At 52.8% G+C, this 20,142-nt stretch overlaps 1 protein-coding gene across 1 annotated transcript; it reads left to right on the plus strand.

The window, feature by feature from the left end:
* Positions 1-352: 352 nt before the first annotated feature.
* On the plus strand, positions 353-8,428 carry TUBB4A (tubulin beta 4A class IVa). The gene is made up of 4 exons (XM_010349531.3): positions 353-812; positions 1,363-1,471; positions 1,589-1,699; positions 7,286-8,428. Exons 1-4 carry the CDS (start codon positions 756-758, stop codon positions 8,341-8,343), a joined length of 1,335 nt encoding a protein of 444 aa, XP_010347833.2. The 5' UTR covers positions 353-755; the 3' UTR covers positions 8,344-8,428.
* Positions 8,429-20,142: the final 11,714 nt, after the last annotated feature.

A 20,142-nucleotide genomic window follows, 5' to 3' on the forward strand; every position in this document is an offset into this window, starting at 1 on the left:
GCCAAGCTTGGGGTGACCCCACCTGTGACCAGCTCAATGCCCGGTAGAAGTGTACCAGGGGAGCCCACCGGTATCTCCACACAATCATGGGACGAAAATCGTGGTTTTACTGCGCAGCTTCACGATGAGCCCTAGGGGAACCAGCAGCCCCCAACCAAAAACCAGATCGCCGCTCCGGAGCCCGCAGCTCAACCCCACTGGGCGGCCTGCGGCAAATGCAAGGATTCTGACGAACGCGGTCTAAATAGAATGAGAAAGGGGGCTGCGGCCCGAGAAACTGAGGCGAGGCCTGGGGCGGGAGGGTGAGGGCTGAGGGGGAGGGGCAGGACTTCTCAGAAGCCTGTTTACCAGGCGCTCCCCGCCCTTCCTCCGCCCAATTCCTGCGGGTGGCCAAGCCTGGCTGGGGACTGGGACGGGGGAGACCGCACTGGGGGCGCCCTAAGGGGCCTCACCCCCAAGGCAGGGGTCAGGGCACGTGGGGTCCCGGGCGTCTCTGGGAGGCCGCCGGGTTGGGCGGTCCCTGCACCGCCTCCCCCACCCCAGCCCCCTCCATCATGCCGGGGCGGGACCACGGGGCGGAGCTGGAGGGTGACCGGCCGTGACGCGTGCCCCGCCCGCTCATATAGCGGCTCCCGGGGGCGCAGGGACCGTGCTCTGCCGTCTCCGCCGCATCCTCCTCCACCCGCGCCACCGCCGCAGCTCCCCGCGCCCGCGCCACCGCCGCCGCCGCCGCGTCCACCCTCAGCGCCACCGCCATGCGGGAGATCGTGCACCTGCAGGCCGGCCAGTGCGGCAACCAGATCGGGGCCAAGGTGCGCGCGGGGGACGGGGCCCGGGGAGGCGGCGGCGGCCCGGGGGAGCAGCGCGGGGGATCGGTCCCCGGAGCACCCCCCAACCTGGGAGCCTTTGGAGAGGGATGGGGTCCCCAGGAGGCCAACGTGCCCTAGGGGCCATGGGGGAGGGGTCGCTGGGGGCAGGGGGCGGCAGGGACAGGCTGGGAACAAAGAGGCTTCGGAGAGGGGGAGCCAGCCTTCTGGCCTTCTGTCCGACTGTCACAGCTGGGCTCACAGCTGGGCCACTGTCCCCTCCTAGCGCACAAAGAGCCCCCGTGCCTCCCCCGGCTGCAGCCTGGGTGCGCTGGCACCAGCCGGCCCCGCTGGGTGCTGACTCGGCTGCACCCCGCCCCCACCACTCCTTCCTGCTGCCTCATCCTCTCCCCGACACCATCCATGCCTCTAGGTCCCCCGTTCACCTTGCTGGGAGAGAGGTGGCAGCTAGGGAGATAGCTGCCAGGTGGGGGGAGCCCTCGGCCTGGCCGCCGGCTCCCCCTCACTCAACCCTTCCCACCACGTCTCTCTCTAGTTTTGGGAGGTTATCAGTGATGAACATGGCATCGACCCCACAGGCACATATCATGGGGACAGTGACCTGCAACTGGAGAGAATCAACGTGTACTACAACGAGGCCACAGGTAGGGCAAAGGAGGCACCTTCCAGGTGGGGAGAGGCAGCCGGGAGGAGGCAGGATGCTACCGGGCGCCTGTGGTTCCTGGCACTAAACGAACTGCCCTCCATCTGTTTCCCTGCAGGAGGAAATTATGTCCCCCGAGCAGTTCTGGTGGACCTGGAGCCCGGCACCATGGACTCTGTCCGTTCTGGCCCCTTCGGGCAGATCTTTCGGCCGGACAACTTCGTGTTTGGTGAGTCCCCAGCAGGGAGCTGAGGCTGGAAAACCTAATTCCTCTCATTTCCAAATGCTTGGTGAATGTTCTCTACATAAAACCACAGAGTCAACAGGCACCACCAGGGCCCACAGACCAGAGGAGGGGGTGGACAGGGGGCCAGGCACCAGCCCTGCATCCATGGCTGTGAGGGGGATGCTCAGGCCACTGTGAGAGCTCTAGGGAAGGCTGATACAGAGAGGGATTCAGGGAAGGCTTCTGGAGGAGGTGACATTTTAATTGAACTGGAACCAGACTGCCTGGGTGCACATCCCAATTCTGCCATTTCATGCATTTAACAAACGGTGAGCACTTACTGCATACCAAGCCCTGTTCTAGAAGCTGTGGATACAGGGAAGAATCAGACAGAGCTTCCTCTCTGCCCCAGTGGAGCTCACGTTCTGGTGGAAGGTGATAGGCCACAGATGAAATACATAAGTAAAGCTCAGCTAGGGGATGATTCAAATGGATAACAGGGTGGGCTCTTCAGCCTTTCAGGGCCTCAAAATTCTCATTTTTTTTTTTTCCAGACAGGGTCTGTCTGTCCAGCCCTGTCAAGCAGGCCTGAGTGCAGTGGCATAATCACGGCTCACTGCCACCTCCACCTCACCTCCAGGCACCAGCAATCCTCTTGCCTCAGCCTCCCAAGTAGCTAGGACTACAGGCATGCACCACCATACCCAGCTAATTTTTTAGTTTTGTTTGTAGAGATGCGGGTCTGTCTATATTGACTAGGCTGATCTCAAACTCCTAGGCTCAAGCGATCCACCCGACTCAGCTCCCAAAGTGCTGGAATTACAAGCATGAGCCACCTTGTCCGGCCTCCTTGTCTTTAAAACGGATTTCACTGGGCATGGTGGCTCATGCCTGTAAACCCAGGATTGTGGGAGGCTGATTATGGGAGACGGAGTCAGGAGGAGAGCTTGAGGCCAGGAGTTGGAGACCAGTCTGAGCAACATGGTGAGACTCTGTCTCTACAAAAAGAAAAAACGTTTCATTAGCTGGGTGAGATGGTATGCACCTGTAGTCCCAGCTACTCGGGAGGCCGAGGTAGGAAGATCACTTGAGCCTGGGAGGTTCAGGCTGCCTTGAGCTATCATGGTGCCACTGCACTCCTGCCTGAGCGAGGGCGTGAGACCCCATCTCTAAAAAAAAAAAAAAGTAAAACAGGGATTTCACAATGCTAACTGTTAGAATTCTGAGGTTTAAAGCCATGAATATCTGTAAAGAATTTAGAGCCGGGCGCGGTGGCTCAAGCCTGTAATCCCAGCACTTTGGGAGGCCGAGGCGAGTGGATCACGAGGTCAAGAGATCAAGACCAGCCTGGTCAACATGGTGAAACCCCGTCTCTACTAAAAATACAAAAAATTAGCTGGGCATGGTGGTGTGTGCCTGTAATCCCAGCTACTCAGGAGGCTGAGGCAGGAGAATTGCCTGAACCCAGGAGGCGGAGGTTGCGGTGAGCCGAGATCGTGCCATTGCACTCCAGCCTGGGTTAACAAGAGCGAAACTCCATCTCAAAAAAAAAAAAAAAAAAAGAATTTAGAACAATGCCGACACAGAGGAAGACGTAAATAAGCATTTGCTGTTGTTGTTTTATTTTGAGACAGAGTCTCACTCTGTTGCCCAGGCTGCAGTGCAATGGCACGATCTCAGCTCTCTGCAGCCTCTGCCTTCTGGGTTCAAGCGTTTCTCCTGCCTTAGCCTCCGGAGTAGCTGGGATTACAGGCACACAACACCACGCCCAGCTAATTTTTATATTTTTAGTAGGGGCAGGGTTTCACCCTGTCATTTAGGCTGGTTTGGAACTCACGACCTTGTGATCCACCCATCTTGACCTCCCAAAGTGTTGGGATTATGGGCGTGAGCCATCCCCATGGCCGCTATCTGCAGCCTAGAATGTGAGTGGGATCTGGACTTGCCAAAGGGCACTGAAGGGAGGAGAGATGTTTCAGAAGGAAACAGCATATGTGAAGACAGCAGGACGTCCACACCCTGGGACAGTCCTTCCGGAAAAGCTTTCAAGGCTCGACTGGCTACAGGTCCCCATCCTGGCCTCAGGCCCTGGCCTCACCCTCCTCTTGCACCCTCAGCATCTAAAGTGTGCTGAATGCAGGGCCCTTTCTGCCTCTCTGAATCTTTTCTGTAACTCTCCTCTTCCATTTCACGGGTGAGAAAACAGAGGCACAGAGACGTTAGGTCACATGCAGAAAGTCACACCACAAGCAAGTGGGGTGGCCAGGAATGAGGGGGTGTGACTACTAGGTCCACACTTTTACTTATTTATTTATTTTGAGATGGAGTCTTTTTTGTTCAGGCTGGAATGCTGTGGTGTGATCTTGGTTCACTGCAACCTCCACCTTGTGGGTTCAAGAGATTCTCCTGCCTCAGCCTCCCAAGTAGCTGGGATTACAGGCACTCGACACCACGCCTGGCCAGTTTTTTTGTATTTTTAGTAGAGACAGTGTTTTGCCATGTTAGCCAGGCTGCTCTTGAACTCCTGACCTCAGGTGATCTGCCTGTCTCGGCCCCCCAAAATACTAGGATTACTGGCATGAGCAACAACACCTGGCCTGAGTCCACACTTTTTATTTATTTTTTTATTTTTTGTTTTATTTTTTTTTTTTTTGAGACGGAATTTCACTCTTGTTACCCAGGCTAGAGTGCAATGGCGTGATCTCGGCTCACCGCAACCTCCGCCTCCTGGGTTCAGGCAATTCTCCTGCCTCAGCCTCCTGAGTAGCTGGGATTACAGGCACATGCCACCATGCCCAGCTAATTTTTTGTATTTTTAGTAGAGACGGGGTTTCACCATGTTGACCAGGATGGTCTCGATCTCTTGACCTCGTGATCCACCCGCCTCGGCCTCCCAAAGTGCTGGGATTACAGACGTGAGCCACCGTGCCCGGCCCACACTTTTTATTTTTGAGACGGAGTTTTGCTCTGTCACCAGGCTGGAGTGGTAAGATCTCAGCTCACTGCAACCTCTGCCTCCCGGGTTCAAGCAATGCCCCTGCCTCAGCCTCCCGAGTAAATGGGATTACAGGCACCTGCCACCTTGCCTGGCTAACTTTTTGTATTTTAGTTAGACACGGGGTTTCACCACGTTGGCCAGGATGATCTCGATCTCCTGACCTCGTGATCTGCCCGCTTGGGCCTCCCAAAGTGCTGGGATTGCAGGTGTGAGCCACCATGCTCGGTGGAGTCCACACTTTAAATGTTCCTCCCACCCTCTGGCCACCCAGAGGCCATAGAATCTCTTGGCCCAACTGCAAGGCCTCTGTGGTCCTCCTGAAATCGCTCACACCCTGTGGCCAATCTCATTTCATCTTGGTTTCACCCAGCCATTTCCCGAGGGCCTGTGATGGGCCATGGCCACACAACTGCATTTCCAAATCTTCCTACAGATAGAGAGGGGAAGTCGCTTGCCCAAGGTCACACAGCTTCTCTTGTCAGTCCCAAGATTCCAGAGTCTAAACCACCAAGGAAGAGGGTGGGGGTTACCAGAGATGGCTTCTCTGAGGTTGTGCCATTGAGCTGAGACCTGAAAGAGGTGAGGATAAAGTCACATGAATACCTGGAGGGGAAGCATTCTAAGGCTGGAGCAACCGGTGCAGAAGGCCCCCGGGGCAGGACCACACCTGGAAAGTTGGAGGAATAGCAAGGAGGCCTCACTGGCTTGAAGCAGAGTGAGGGTGGGGATGAGGCAGGATCGAAGGGCCTTCTGGGCTGCAGGGATGATTTGGACTTTGACCCTAGGGCAGGCGGGAGCCATGGAGGGCTGTAGGCAGAGGAGGGACAGGACCCAACTCAGGTGCCCTCTTCGGGGTACTGTGGAGAGGACAGACTGGGGGATGAGGATGGGAGCCAGGGGACCAGGACAGAGGAGACTGAATGTATCCACGAGGGCAACACTGCAGCTGGACCGAGGTGGAGACTGATGAGGGGCGGAGGAAACATTAACTGTTCACGGTAATAGTGGCCAATATTCAGAAAACACAGGCCAGGCGAGGCATGGTGGCTCACGCGTCTAATCCCAGCACTTTGGAAGGCCAAGACAGGTGGATCGCCTGAGGTCAAGAGTTCAAGATCAGCCTGGCCAACATGGTGAAACTCCATCTCTACAAAAATACAAAAATTACCTGGGCATGATGGCAGATGCCTGTAATCCCAGCTACTCGCGAGGCTGAGGCAGGAGAATCGCTTGAACCCGGGAGGCAGAGGTTGTAGTGAGCCAAGATCATGCCACTGCACTCTAGCCTGGGCAATAAAGCAAGACTCTGTCTCAAAAAAAAAAAGAAAGAAAACACAGGCCAGGCACGGTGGCTCACACCTATAATCCCAGCACTTTGGGAGGTTAAGGCAGGAAGATTGCTTGAGCGTGGGAGTGCAAGACCAGCCTGGGCAACATAACAAATCCCCACCTCTACAAGAAAAAAATACAAAAATTAACCAAACGTGGTAACATAAGCCTGTGGGTCCGGCTACTTAGGAGGCTGAGGCAGGAGCATCACTTGAACCTCGGAGGAAGAGGCTGCAGTGAGCCATGATTACACCACTGTACTCCAGACTGGGCAGCATGGCAAACCCCTGTTTGACAATGATAATAATGTTAATTATTAATCCTTTTATTGTTATTATTTATTAATTTTAGAGACAGGGTCTCACTCTGGCTCCTAGGCTGGAGTGCAGCAGTGTGGTCATAGCTCAGAAAGCCTCCAGCTCCCAGGCTCAGGCAATTCTGCTGCCTCAGCCTGCGGAGTACTGGTATTACAGGCATGCCACCACCGTGACTGGCTAACTTTTTTATTTTTATTTTGTAGAGTCAGGGTCTCACTATGTTGCCCAGGCTGGTCTTGAACTGCTGGGCTCAAGAAATCCTCCCACCTCAGCCTCCCAAAGTGTTGGGATTACAGGCATAAGTCATGTGCCCAGTCTTGATGCGGGGGACGTGTGTGTGTGCGCGCGTGTGTGTGTTTTTGAGATGGAGTCTCACTCCATCGCCCAGGCTGGAGTGCAGTGGCTCAATCTCGGCCCACCGCGGCCTCCTCCTCCCAGGTTTAAGCAGTTCTCTTGCCACAGCCTCCCAAGTAGCTAGGGACTGCAGGCGTCTGCCATCATGCCTGGCTAATTGTTACTATTTTTTCTTTTTTTTTTTTTTTTGGAGATGGAGGCTTGCTCTGTTGCCAGGCTGGAGTGCAGTGGTGTGATCTCTACTCACTGCAGCCTCCACCTCCCAGATTCAAGCAGTTCTGCCTCAGCCTCCTGACTAGCTGGGATTACAGGCACACGCCACCACACCCAGCTAATTTTTGTATTTTTGGTAGAGACGGGGTTTCACCATGTTGACCAGGCTGGTCTCGAACTCCTGACCTTGTGATCCACCTGCCTCGGCCTTCCAGAGTGCTGGGATTACAGGCATGAGCCACCATGCCTGGCCATTGTTATTATTTTTGATAGTTACTAGTATCCAACAACTAGAGGCCCTCCAGGTGGTGGAGAGCTAGGGTCGAGGGTGGTGGCTCCCCATAAGTGCCCGTGTGTCCCCTCCCCTTCCCCCTCCAGGCCAATCTGGAGCCGGCAACAACTGGGCAAAGGGGCACTACACAGAGGGCGCGGAGCTGGTAGACGCTGTCCTGGACGTGGTCCGGAAGGAGGCCGAGAGCTGTGACTGTCTCCAGGGCTTCCAGCTGACCCACTCACTGGGGGGCGGCACGGGGTCCGGGATGGGCACGCTGCTCATCAGTAAGATCCGGGAGGAGTTCCCAGACCGCATCATGAACACCTTCAGCGTGGTGCCCTCGCCCAAGGTGTCGGACACGGTGGTGGAACCCTACAACGCCACACTGTCCGTGCACCAGCTGGTGGAGAACACGGACGAGACCTACTGCATCGACAATGAGGCGCTCTACGACATCTGCTTCCGCACCCTCAAGCTGACCACCCCCACCTACGGGGACCTCAACCACCTGGTGTCGGCCACCATGAGCGGGGTCACCACCTGCCTGCGCTTCCCGGGCCAGCTCAACGCCGACCTGCGCAAGCTGGCGGTGAACATGGTGCCCTTCCCGCGCCTGCACTTCTTCATGCCCGGCTTCGCGCCCCTGACCAGCCGGGGCAGCCAGCAGTACCGGGCCCTGACGGTGCCCGAGCTCACCCAGCAGATGTTCGACGCCAAGAACATGATGGCCGCGTGCGACCCGCGCCACGGCCGCTACCTGACCGTGGCCGCCGTGTTCCGGGGCCGCATGTCCATGAAGGAGGTGGACGAGCAGATGCTGAGCGTGCAGAGCAAGAACAGCAGCTACTTCGTGGAGTGGATTCCCAACAACGTGAAGACGGCCGTGTGCGACATCCCGCCCCGCGGCCTGAAGATGGCCGCCACCTTCATCGGCAACAGCACGGCCATCCAGGAGCTGTTCAAGCGCATCTCCGAGCAGTTTACGGCCATGTTCCGGCGCAAGGCCTTCCTGCACTGGTACACGGGCGAGGGCATGGACGAGATGGAGTTCACGGAGGCCGAGAGCAACATGAACGACCTGGTGTCCGAGTACCAGCAGTACCAGGACGCCACGGCCGAGGAGGGCGAGTTCGAGGAGGAGGCCGAGGAGGAGGTGGCCTAGGCTGTTCCCATCGCTTCGCCTCTGTCCCCTCGAGGCTTCTGACCTTTGACCCCCCATCTCTCACCCCTAGAGCCCCGCCTCCCCTCCAAGCCTGACTCACCCCTGACCCTAGCAATGCCTTTGGAGCTTGCTTTACCTCTGGCTACTTCATCTCCGACCCTGGCTCGCCTTTGACCCTTGAGCCCTCATGTATCTTTGACCCTCTCAAGCTCTTCCAACCTTGACATTCCCAGGATGATCCCCGCTATACCCCTTCTGACTCTGGAAACTGCACCTTTAACTTTGTGGGCCATCCTTCACCCCTGACCTCTCTTCACCTTTGACCCCTGCCCCCCATGATTCCCATTTTACCTTTAGATCTGGTAGTCCTGGTTTACACTGGACCCTTTCCTCTGAGCTGCACTTCACCTCTGACCTTGCCTCACCTTTGACGCCCCCACCTGAGCCTCAGCTCCTACCTCTGGCACCGACTTCTCTTTGACCCCCTATGAATCTCAGTTGACCTCTAGACCTGTAAGTCCTGGTTTACACTGGACCCCTCCCTCCAAGCTGCATTTCATCTCTGACCTTGCCTCCCCTTCACCCCCCAACAGCCCCAGCTTCTACCTCTGACCCCAGCTTCTCTGGCTCCCCCAGGCTCCTGCATCCTCCTGCCTCACTCCCCTCAGCCCTGGCCGACCTTAGCTTATCTGGGGGAGAAACAAGCCCTGGTGCCTGTGAGGGTGAGAGGTTGCCCCTGCCGCCACTCCTCGCTTCCCTGCCTTGCCCTCGCTAAATAAATGAATTGTCCTGAATGTTTCTGCCCAATTCCTGCTCTGTCTCATACAGCAAGTACAGGCTTTTCTCTACAGCATGGAGAGGGAACCGATGACATCTCATCTCTGGGTGGGGGACATGCCGGGGAGGAGTCAGACGGGCCAGGCTAAGCCACCCACTAACTCAAATTGACTAAGCCATTTGCCCTCTCTGAGCCTCGGTTTTTCCCACCTGTAAAATGGGATCATGTGTTTTCCCCCAGGATCCCCCCACATCTGTTATAGGAATGGGGTCCCGATCCAGACCCGAAGAGAGGGCAAGAAAGAATTCAGCACTAGTCTGCAAAGTGAAAGCACGTTTATTAAGAAGGTAAAGGGGCTGGGTGTGGTGGCTCACGCCTGTAATCTCAACACTTTGGGAGGCTGAGACGGGTAGATCACCTGAGGCCAGGCATTCCAGACCAGCCTGGCCAACATGCCAAAACTCCTCTACTTAAAATAGAAAAATTAGCCGGGCATGATGGCAGGCACCTGTAGTCCCAGGTACTTGGAAGGCTGAGGCAGGAGAATCGCTTGAACCTGGGAGGTGGAGGTTGCAGTGAGCTGAGATTGTGCGACTACACTCTAGCCTGGGTGACAAAATGAGACTCCGTCTCAAAAAAATAAAAAATAAAAAAAGGAATGGCTACTGCATAGACAGAGCAGCCCTGAGGGCTGCCAGTTGCCCGTTTTTATGGTTATTTCTTGATGTTATGCTAAACAAGGGGTGGATTAGTCATGCTTCCCCTTTTTAGACCATAGAGGGTAACTTTCTGACATTGCCATGGTATTTGTACACTGTCATGGCACTGGTGGGAGTGTAGCTGTGAGGACGACCAGAGGTCACTCTCGTCACCATCTTAGTTTTGGTGGGCTTTGGCTGGCTTCTTTACTGCAACCTATTTTATCAGCAAGGTCTTCTGATCTGTATCTTATCCCGACCCCCTATTTCATCCTGTGACTTAGAATGCCTTAACCATCTGGGAATGCAGCCCAGTAGGTCTCAGGTCTCAGCCTCATTTTACCCAACTCCTGTTCGAGATGGAGACGTTCTGATTGACACACCTCTGACACACCAACCTCAGAATTGTTCATGAGGCTTTGAGGAGATCTCAGGAGCATCGAGTGGGTGCTTGGTGGCAAAGGAGCTGCTGTTCTCTGTATAGCATCTTGCAAATATAGAAGGCAGGAAGGGGAATCTCTAGGGAAGGGTGCCAGTGAGACCGCAGCCTGAGCTCACACCCAAGTGGCAATCCTGCCAGAGTAACCGCACAGCTCACCCACATGAAGCTCTTCCATGTACCTGACTCATGCCTCATTTTATGCAAGCCTCACACCAACCCTGGAACGCCTGAATTTCTAACCCCTTTCAAGCCAAGGTTTAGAGAGAATGTGTATCAGAGAAAAAATAAAAGAAAAAAGAAAAAAAAATGTGTATCAGTTAGCTTTTGCTATGTAACAATCACCCAAAACTTAGTGGCTTAAAACAACAACAGATTTATTTTGCTCCCAAATCTGTAATTTGAGCAAGGATTGGTAAGGCAGTTCATTCAGGCTCCCCATGACAGCAGCTAGAGCAGGCGTCCCCAAACTACAGCCCGAGGTTTATCCGCCCCCCGCCCCACTCTGCCGCCACACTTCAGGAAGGGGCACCTCTTTCATTGGTGCCCAGTGAGAGGAGCACAGTATGTGGCAGCCCTCCAATGGTCTGAGGTCTGAGGGACAGTGAACTGGCCCCCTGTGTAAAAAGTTTAGGGATGCCTGAGCTAGAGCATCTCAGCTGGAGGCAGAGGGAGCTACTTCCAAGGTGGCTCATAGCTGATTTGCCAGGGGGTGCCAATTATCAGCTGGGGGCTCAGAGTACGGAGAACAAAGGCCTCCATGCCTCTTCATTCTTCACCTTTCTCCTTATACAGAAGAGCTTCTCCTTGGCGACTCTTAATCTGCTTGGGCTCCCTCACAGCATGAACTCTGGGTTCACCCTGAACAAACATCCCAAGAGAGCAGGACAGAAGTAAATGTACAAGAAAAACGGATTGCGTTTTTATGACCTAGCTTCAGAAGTCATACAGTGTCACTTATACAGGACTCGCCATCAAGGCAGTCACTAAGCCTTGTTCAGATTCAAGGGGATGAAGCACAGACTCCAACCCTTTTCTTTTTGAGACAGGATCTCACTCTGTCACCCAAGCTAGAGTGCAGTGGTGTGATCATGGCTCACTGAAACCTCAAACTCCTGGGCTCAGGCGATCCTCTCATCTCAGCCTCCAGACTAACTAGGACTACAGGCATGTGCCACCACATCTGGCTAATTCTTTTTTATTTTTAGTAGAGATTAGAGATAGGGTTTCACTTTGTTGCCCAGGCTAGTCTCCTGCCTCACATTCCCAAGTGCTGGGATTAAAGGCATGAGCCACCACACCTGGTCCACACTCCCTCCCTTTTGTTTCTTTGTTTGTTTTTGTTTTGAGAGAGAGTTTCACTCTTGTTGTCCGGGCTGAAGTACAATGGTGCTATCTTGACTCACTGCAACCTCTGCCTCCTGGGTTCAAGCAATTCTCTTGCCTCAGCCTCCTGAGTAGCTAGGATTACAGGTGCCTGCCACCGACCCAGCTAATTTTTGTATTTTTAGTAGAGACAGAGTTTCACCAGGTTGACCAGGCTGGTCTCAAACTCCTGACCTCTGGTGATCCAGCCACCTCAGCCTCCCAAAGTGCTGGGATTACAGGCATGTGCCACCATGCCCGGCCCACACTCCAGCTCTTGATAGTAGAGTGACAAGATTCTAGAAGAGCTTGTAGGATGAGCAATAGAGCCATGGCCACCTTTAGAAAATACAAATTTTTGGCCGGGCGCGGTGGCTCAAGCCTGTAATCCCAGCACTTTGGGAGGCCGAGGCGGGTGGATCACGAGGTCGAGAGATCGAGACCGTCCTGGTCAACATGGTGAAACCCTGTCTCTACTAAAAATACAAAAAAAAACTAGCTGGGCGTGGTGGCGCGTGCCTGTAATCCCAGCTACTCAGGAGGCTGAGGCAGGAGAATTGCCTGAGCCCAGGAGGCAGAGGTTGCGGTGAGCCGAGATCGCGCCATTGCACTCCAGCCTGGGTAACAAGAGCGAAACTCCGTCTCAAAAAAAAAAAAAAAAAAAAAAAAATTACAAATTTTTGGCCAGGTGCAGTGGCTCACTCCTGTAATCCCAAATTTTGGGAGGCCAGGGCGGGCAGATTGCTTGATGCTATCTTGCAAAACCCTGTCTCTACAAATAAAAAGTTTTTTTTAATTAGCTGGGTATGGTGGCACACACCTGTAGCGCCAGCTACTCAGCAGGCCAAGGTGGGAGAATCACCCCGGCCCAGGAGGTCAAGGCTGCAGTGAGCTGAGCTGTAATTGTACCACTGCACTACAGCCTGGGTGACAGAGTGAGACACTGTTGAAGAAGTGAAAGGAGGAGAAGGGAGGAGAGGGGAGGGGAGGGGAGAAGAAGAAAGGAGAGGGGAGGGAAAAAAGAAGGAAATAGAGAAAAGAAAGGAAGGGAGGCAGGAAGGAAGGAAGAAGGAATTACTCCAGCCGGAGTTCAGTGTGGGGACCATTCCAGGTATTTTAATCAGAAAGGAACTTAATACAAGAATTGATGGTGCTTGCAAAATCGTAGGAGGACACTGAGAGAGTGGGCTGTAGGCTTCTGAAATTTTACTGTGCAAAAAAATCAGAAGAACAACTCGCTGAAGCACAGCTTCTCCAGTCCCACCCCCTCACAGTTTCAGATTCAGTAAGTAGGTCCAGGGCGGGGCCTGAGACTTTGCATTTTTAACAAGCTCTCAGGAGATGCTAAAATGTGTGAATGAGACCACATGCTGAGCAGCCCCAGAATAGGTAGGACCCTCCGGACACCACGGAGCTGGGTCTCCAAGGAGAAGCTCCTTTGTGTAAGGAGACAGGTCAAGAACGAAGAGGGAGCGACCAGAACCATGACCAGGAAATGGGTCCAAGAACACAAATTCATGAAAACAAAATGTATAGCTTCACAGCCTTGCTTCTCAGCAAGACAGACGCACACGCCCACACTGCCTCACTTCCACTTTCTGACTTTCTCATGGGCGTTTCTCATTGGTGGGGCCCGTTCTGCATCCAGAAATGCAGCCGCAAAGGCGTCTGGGAAATGTAGGGCTTAGAGGAGTTTTTCTCTGCAGCCCCTGCGTCAGGAAGGCAAGCCAGGGGGAAGGGTAACTGAGTGGGGGAAACCTGAGAGCCTAACAGTCATGTTCGTGCTCTGTGATCCTGGAACCCACTGGAGGCAGGCTTCCGCAGGAGTGAGGAAGCCTGGATGTGAGCCCCTGAGGCTGGGGCAGTCCTGCTTACCTCGGCCCAGGGGTCTAGAAATCACAGCCTCCCCAGGCTCGGCCCCATGTCTGTCTGAGAGGAGAGACGCCTTGCAGAGCCTGGTCTCCAGGTCTCGGGCTAGACCACCAGACCCAGGCTGGAGCCCCAGCCTTCTGGCTAGGTCCCCCTGCAGCCAGTAATAAGGAGGGGCATGAGGGAAACAGCCTGGACATCGGCCCACAGCAATGTCAGCAGACCCAGCACAGCACTGGGTGGGAGACCCGAACGACAAAGGACCCGAGTACCAGCATGGTGGGTAGATCTGGGCTGGGTTCCCCACTCAGCATCTTCTTTCCTTGCACAAGGCACTTAACTACTCAGAAGTGGCGGGGTTGGGGGGAGGTTATTTATTTGTTTTTGCTTTAGGGTTTTTTATTATTTATTTTTATTTTGAGACGGAGTTTCGCTCTTGTCACCCAGGCTGCAGTGCAGTGGCGCGATCTCTGCTCAATGCAACTCTGCCTCCCAGGTTCAAACAATTCTTCTGCCTCAGCCTCCCGAAGTACTGGGATTAAAGATCGAGCAACCACGTCAGGCCAGGTGTAGGTTTTAACCTGTTTCTGAGACAGAGCCTCACTCCATTGCCTGGAGAGCAGTGGCATGATCACGATTCACTGTAGCCTCTAACTCCTGGGCTCAAGGGATCCCCCCACCTCAGCCTCCTGAGTGGCTGGAACTACAGGTGTGTACCACCACACCCAGCTAATTTTTAAATTTTTTTTTTTTTTTTGAAGTGTAGTCTCACTCTGTCACCCATGCTGGAGTGCTGTGGTGCAATCTCAGCTCACTTCAACCTCCACCTCCCAGGTTCAAGCAATTCTCCTTCCTCAGCCTCTGACTAGCTGGGATTATAAGCCTGCACCACCACACCCGGCTACTTTTTGTGTTTTGAGTAGAGACAGGGTTTCACCATGTTGGCCAGTTTGGTCTTGAACTCCTGACCTCAGGTGATCTGCTCGCCTCAGCCTCCCAAAGTGATGGGATTACAGGCGTGAACCAATGCCCCTGGCCTGCACCCAGCTATTTTTAGACTTTTTTTTGTAGAGATGGGGGTCTTAATATATTGTTCAGGCTGGTCTGAACTTCTGGCCTCAAGCAATCTTCCAGCCTCAGCCTCCCAAAATCCTTGGATTACAGACGAGAGCCACCGTGCTGGGCAAAGTTAAGAGTCTGAAGGTAAGAGGATTATGGCAAATTACCTGGGTGGGTCTGACACAATCACAAGTGTCTTTATAAGAGGGAGGCAGAGGGTGGGAGTCAGAGAAGGGATGAGAAAAGCCAGAGTCCAAGCTGGCGAGAGATTTGAAGATAAATGCTACTGGCTCGGCCAGGCACCTTGGCTCACACCTGTAATCCCGGGACTTCGGGAGGCTGAAGCACGAAGATCGCTTGAGGCCAGGAGTTTGAGACTAGCCTAGGCAACAGAGCAAGACCTTATCTCTATGAAAAATCTTCTAAGAAGTTATCTGGGTGTGTGGTCACATTCCTGTAGTCCTAGCTACTTGGGAGGCTGGGGTGGGAGGATCACTTGAGCCTAGGAGTTCGAGACTAGAGTGAGCTATGATCGCACCACTGCACTTTAACCAGGGCAACGATGGACACCCTGTCTCAAAAAAAAAAAGGGGGGGCCTTGAGGTCAGGATTTCCAGACCAGCCTGGCCAACATGGTGAAACCTTGTCTTCCCCACCCACTACCACCCCCACCCCACCCCACCCCCGAGACGGAGTTTTGCTCTTATGATCAGACTGGAGTGAAGTGGTATGATCTCAGCTCACTGCAACCTCCGCCCTCCAGGGTTCAAGGGATTCTCCTGCCTCAGCCTCCAGAATAGCTAGGATTACAGGCACCCACCACCACGCCCCACTAATTTTTGTATTTTTAGTAGAGACAGGGTTTCACCATGTTGGCCAAGCTAGTCTTGAACTCCTGACCTCAGTAGATCCACCCACCTCAGCCTCCCAAAGTGCTGGGATTACAGGTGTGAGCCATTGAGCCCAGCCAGAAACTCTGTCTTTACTAAAAATACAAAAATTAGCTAGCCCTGGTGACAGATGCCTGTAATCCCAGCTACTCAGGAGGCTGAAGCAGGATAATCACTTGAACCTGGGAGGTGGAGGTTGCAGTAAGCTGAGATCTCGCCGTTGCACTCCAGCCTGGGCAACAAAAGTGAAACTCCATTTCAAAAAAAATTTTAATTTAATTTAAAAATAAAAAAGAGCTACAGACTTTGAAGATGGAGGAAGATCATGAAACACAGAATGTAGGTGGCCTCTAGAAGTTAGAAGAAAAAATGAACCATATTCTTCCCCAGAACATCCCCAAGGCACAGTCTGGTTGACACCTTGACTTTATTCCAGTGAGAGCAATACCCTGTCTCTCATCAATGTGGACTTAGCATCTTCGTTTTTTTTGTTTTTTGGTTTTTTTTTAGATGGAGTCTCACTCTGTCACCCAGTCTGGAGTGCAGTGGCTCAATCTTGGCTCACTGCAACCTCTGCCCCGGGTTCAAGCAATTCTCCTGCCTCAACTTCCTGAGTGGCTGGGACTACAGGTGCATGCCACCACACCTAGCTAATTTTTTTTTTTTGTATAGCAACCTCTTTTAAAGGATAGTAAATAGTGGCTCACACATGTAATCCCAGCACTTTGGGAGGCTGAGGTGGGAGGATCCCATGAGCGCAGGAGTTTGAGACCAGTCTGGGAAATATGGCAAAACCCCACATCTTCAAAAAATACAAAAATTAACCAGGCATGGTGGCATGTACCTGTAGTTTCAGCTACTAGGGAGGCTGCGGTGGGAGGATCCCTTGAGCCCAGGAAGTTGAGGCTGCAATGACCAGTGACCTGGCCACCACACTCCAGCCCGGGCAAGTGAGACCCCATCTCAAAAAAAAAAAAAAAAAAGCAGGAACTGTGTGCCAGCCAGACGACTTGACTTTCATCATCTTAAACCCTAAGCGGCCACCAAAGAACTCCTGATTCCATTCCCAAAAACATCATCTCCCCCAGTAAATGGCACCACCATCCGCCCAGTTGCTGAAACCCCAAACCTAGGAGTCAGCCTTGATTCACTGCTTCCTGCAGCCGGAAGTGTGTTCGTCCCGTCTTGCTGAGTCAGTTGTCTCTGCCTCCAAAATGCATCCTGAATCCAGCCCCTTCTCTCTGCCTGTCTCCACCTGGTCTAAGTTATCATGACTGCTCATCCGGACAATGACTCCAGGTGCTTCTCTGGGGTTCCCTCCTGTCAGCATATTGTGCATCAACAGAAGACAGAGAAGTGTCCTTATATGCAAATCAGAGCTTGTCACTCCCATGCTCAGACCCCCCCCCCCCCACAACTCCTGTCTCATGCAGATCGATCCCCAAATACTCACCTTGGTGTCCAAGTTTCATGTCATCCACCCCTTGTTGACGATTCTGACCTCAACCCCAAACCTCTCAACCCTCTCCTCTTCACGCATTAAGCCAAAACTACAATGACCTTCTCGTTGGACTCCATCATATCAAGCTCAGTTCAACCTCACAGACTCACTTGCTGTTCCTGAATATTCTTTCCCCAGATAGGTGTATGACTGACCCACTTCTCATCTTGCAGGTTTCACTTCACATGACACCACCTCCTCCTCCAAGCAGCCTTCTCTGGATACTCTAAATTAAATTAGTACCCTGCTACTCTCCATCAGTTATTTTATTTTACTGATAGAGCTTATCACTGCCAGGCACGGTGGCTCGTGCCTGTAATCCCAGCAGTTTGAGAGGCCAAGGCAGGTAGATTACTTCTGTTCAGGAGTTCGAGACCAGCCTGGCCAACATGGTGAAACCTCATCTCTACTAAAAATATAAAAAATTAGCCGGGTGTGGTGGTGTGCGCCTGTAATCCCAGCTACTCAAGAGGCTGAGGCAGAAGAATCACTTGAACCTAGGAGGTGGAGGTTGCAATGAGCCAAGATCAGCCCAGTGTACTCCAGCCTGGGCGACAGAGCAAGGCTCTGTCTCAAAAAAACAGTTGTGTGTACAGTAGTAGTGGTAGTAGTTTTTGTTTTTGTTTTTTGAAACGGAGTTTCACTCTTGTTGCCCAAGCTGGAGTGCAATAGCGTTATCTCAACTCACCGCAATCTCTGCCTCCTGGGTTCAAGCACTTCTCCTGCCTCAGCCTCCTAAGTAGCTGGGATTACAGGCATTCGCCACCACGCCCAGCTAATTTTGTACTTTTAGTACAGACAGAGTTTTGCCATGTTGCCCAGGCTGGTCTTGAACACCTAACTTCAGGTGATCCCCCACCCCGCCTTGGCCTCCCAAAGTGCTGGGATTACAGGTGTGAGCCACTTCGTCTCAGCCTAATTTTGTATTTTTAGTAGAGACAAGGTTTCTCCATGTTGGTCAGGCTGGTCTCAAACTCCCAACCTCAGATGATCCGCCTGCCTCAGCCTCCCAAAGTGCTGGGATTACAGGTGTGAGTCACCATGCCCAGTCTCAAGCCTCTTTTATGAAGGCATTAATCCCATTGTTGGGTGGACACCTCATGACCTCGTCACCTCCCAAAGGCCCTGCCTCTTACCACTGCTGCCTTGAGGATGTAGGTTTCAACATACAAATTTTGGAGGGACGTGCATTCGGATGGCAGCACGAGTCCATCAGACGCCGTGAGGATGTGGCTGAGGTGATTCTCTCTGCGCGTCCAGTGACTGTGGGTACCAGGCGTTTTCCCAACACAGTGGTCCGAGTCTGTCTGTAGGATTTTGTGTGTAGGTGTAACCATGAATGACTAGATCACGTTCTGTTTTTGTGCCTGCAAATGTGTTCACATATCCTGTCTCACCATGACTACATCTGTCTACCTGTGTGCCCGTGTCTTTTTCGTTGTTTTGATTTGTTTGTTCTTTTGTTTGTTTGGAGGCAGGGTGTCACGCTGTTGCCCAGGCTGGAGTGCAATGGCAGGATTCCAGCTCATTACAGCCTCCACCACCTGTGCTCAAGGGGCCCTCCCACCTCAGCCTGTGGAGTAGCTGGGACCACTGCACATAGCTAAATTTTTAATTTTTGTAGAGATGGAGTCTTGTTGTTTTAATTTATTTATTTATTTTTGAGATGGAGTCTTGCTCTGTCGCCCAGGCTTGAGTGCAGTGGCATGATCTTGGCTCACTGCAACCTCTGCCTTCTGGGTTCAAGCAATTCTCCTGCCTTAGCCTCCTGAGTAGCTGGAATTATAGGGGCCCACTACCACACTTGGTGAATTTTTATATTTTTAGTAGAGACAAGGTTTCACCATGTTGGCCAGGCTGGTCTCAAACTCCTGACCTCGTCATCCACCCTCCTCAGCCTCCCAAAGTGCGGGGATTATGGTCGTGAGCCACCACGCCCGGCTGAGATGGGGTATTGTTATATTGCTCAGGCTGGTCTTGAAGTCCTGGCCTCAAACAATCCTACCTTGGCTTCCCAAAGTACTGTGATTACAGGCATGAGCCACTGCACCCAGCTCCTGTGTCTTTCATAGTCTGCAACGTGGCTTGGACGTGTCGGGCTGTCTTGAGTATCTGGCTGTTGTGTAAGTCCAGCTGCGTCTCTCTCTGCATGTGGCTGGGTCCAGGCTGTGTCTACATCTGGTCATTACTTGATCTATGTCTGTGCTGTGTGTCTCGATCTATCTGAGTCTACTTCTCTGTTATTCTGTTTGTATCAACAGCTGTGGTCTCTGTATCTGTTTATCAAAACTCTGTCTCTCTGTGTGTCTTCTTTTTTGTTTTTGAGAAGCAGTCTCGCGCTGTCGCCCAGGCTGGAGTACAGTGGTGCGATCTCGGCTCACTGCACCCTCTGCCTTCTGGGTTCAAGTGATTCTCCTGCTTCAGCCTCTCAAGCAGCTGGGAATACAGGTACATCCCACAATGCCCAGCTAATTTTTGTATTTTTTTTTTTTTTTCGAGACGGAGTTTCGCTCTTGTTACCCAGGCTGGAGTGCAATGGCGCGATCTCGGCTCACCGCAACCTCCGCCTCCTGGGTTCAGGCAATTCTCCTGCCTCAGCCTCCTGAGTAGCTGGGATTACAGGCACGCACAACCATGCCCAGCTAATTTTTTTTTTTGTATTTTTAGTAGAGACGGGGTTTCACCTTGTTGACCAGGATGGTCTCGATCTCTTGACTTCGTGATCCACCCGCCTCGGCCTCCCAAAGTGCTGGGATTACAGGCTTGAGCCACCGCGCCCGGCCTAATTTTTGTATTTTTTAAATTAGAGGCTGGGCATGGTGGCTCACTTTGGAAGACTGAGGCAGGTGGATCACCAGGTCAGGAAATCATGACCAGCCTGGCTAACACAGTGAAACACCATCTCCACTAAAAATACAAAAAATTAGCCAGATGTGGCGTTGGGTACCTATAGTCCCAGCTACTTGGGAGGCTGAGGCAGGAGAATTGCTTGAACCCAGGAGGTAGAGGTTTCAGTGAGCCGAGATATGAGACTCTGTCTCAATACATACATACATACATACATACATACATAATGGGATTTCATCATTTTGACCAGGCAGGTTGAAAACTCCTGACCTCAAGGGAACCACCTGTCTCGTCTTTCTGTGCACAGTGGGTGTGCATCTGTGACTAAGTTCTTTTTTTTTTTTTTTTTTTTT

This window comes from Saimiri boliviensis, chromosome 14 (genome assembly GCF_048565385.1).
Source record: "Saimiri boliviensis isolate mSaiBol1 chromosome 14, mSaiBol1.pri, whole genome shotgun sequence".
Classification (NCBI taxonomy): Eukaryota; Metazoa; Chordata; class Mammalia; order Primates; family Cebidae; genus Saimiri; species Saimiri boliviensis.

Bases quoted from the DNA above. Each gene is read 5' to 3' on its own strand.
- TUBB4A (XM_010349531.3), top strand. From the start codon at position 756: ATGCGGGAGATCGTGCACCTGCAGGCCGGCCAGTGCGGCAACCAGATC. The intron at 813-1,362 runs GTGCGCGCGGGG...GTCTCTCTCTAG, and splicing joins GCAACCAGATCGGGGCCAAG to TTTTGGGAGGTTATCAGTGA. The intron at 1,700-7,285 runs GTGAGTCCCCAG...TTCCCCCTCCAG, and splicing joins GCCGGACAACTTCGTGTTTG to GCCAATCTGGAGCCGGCAAC.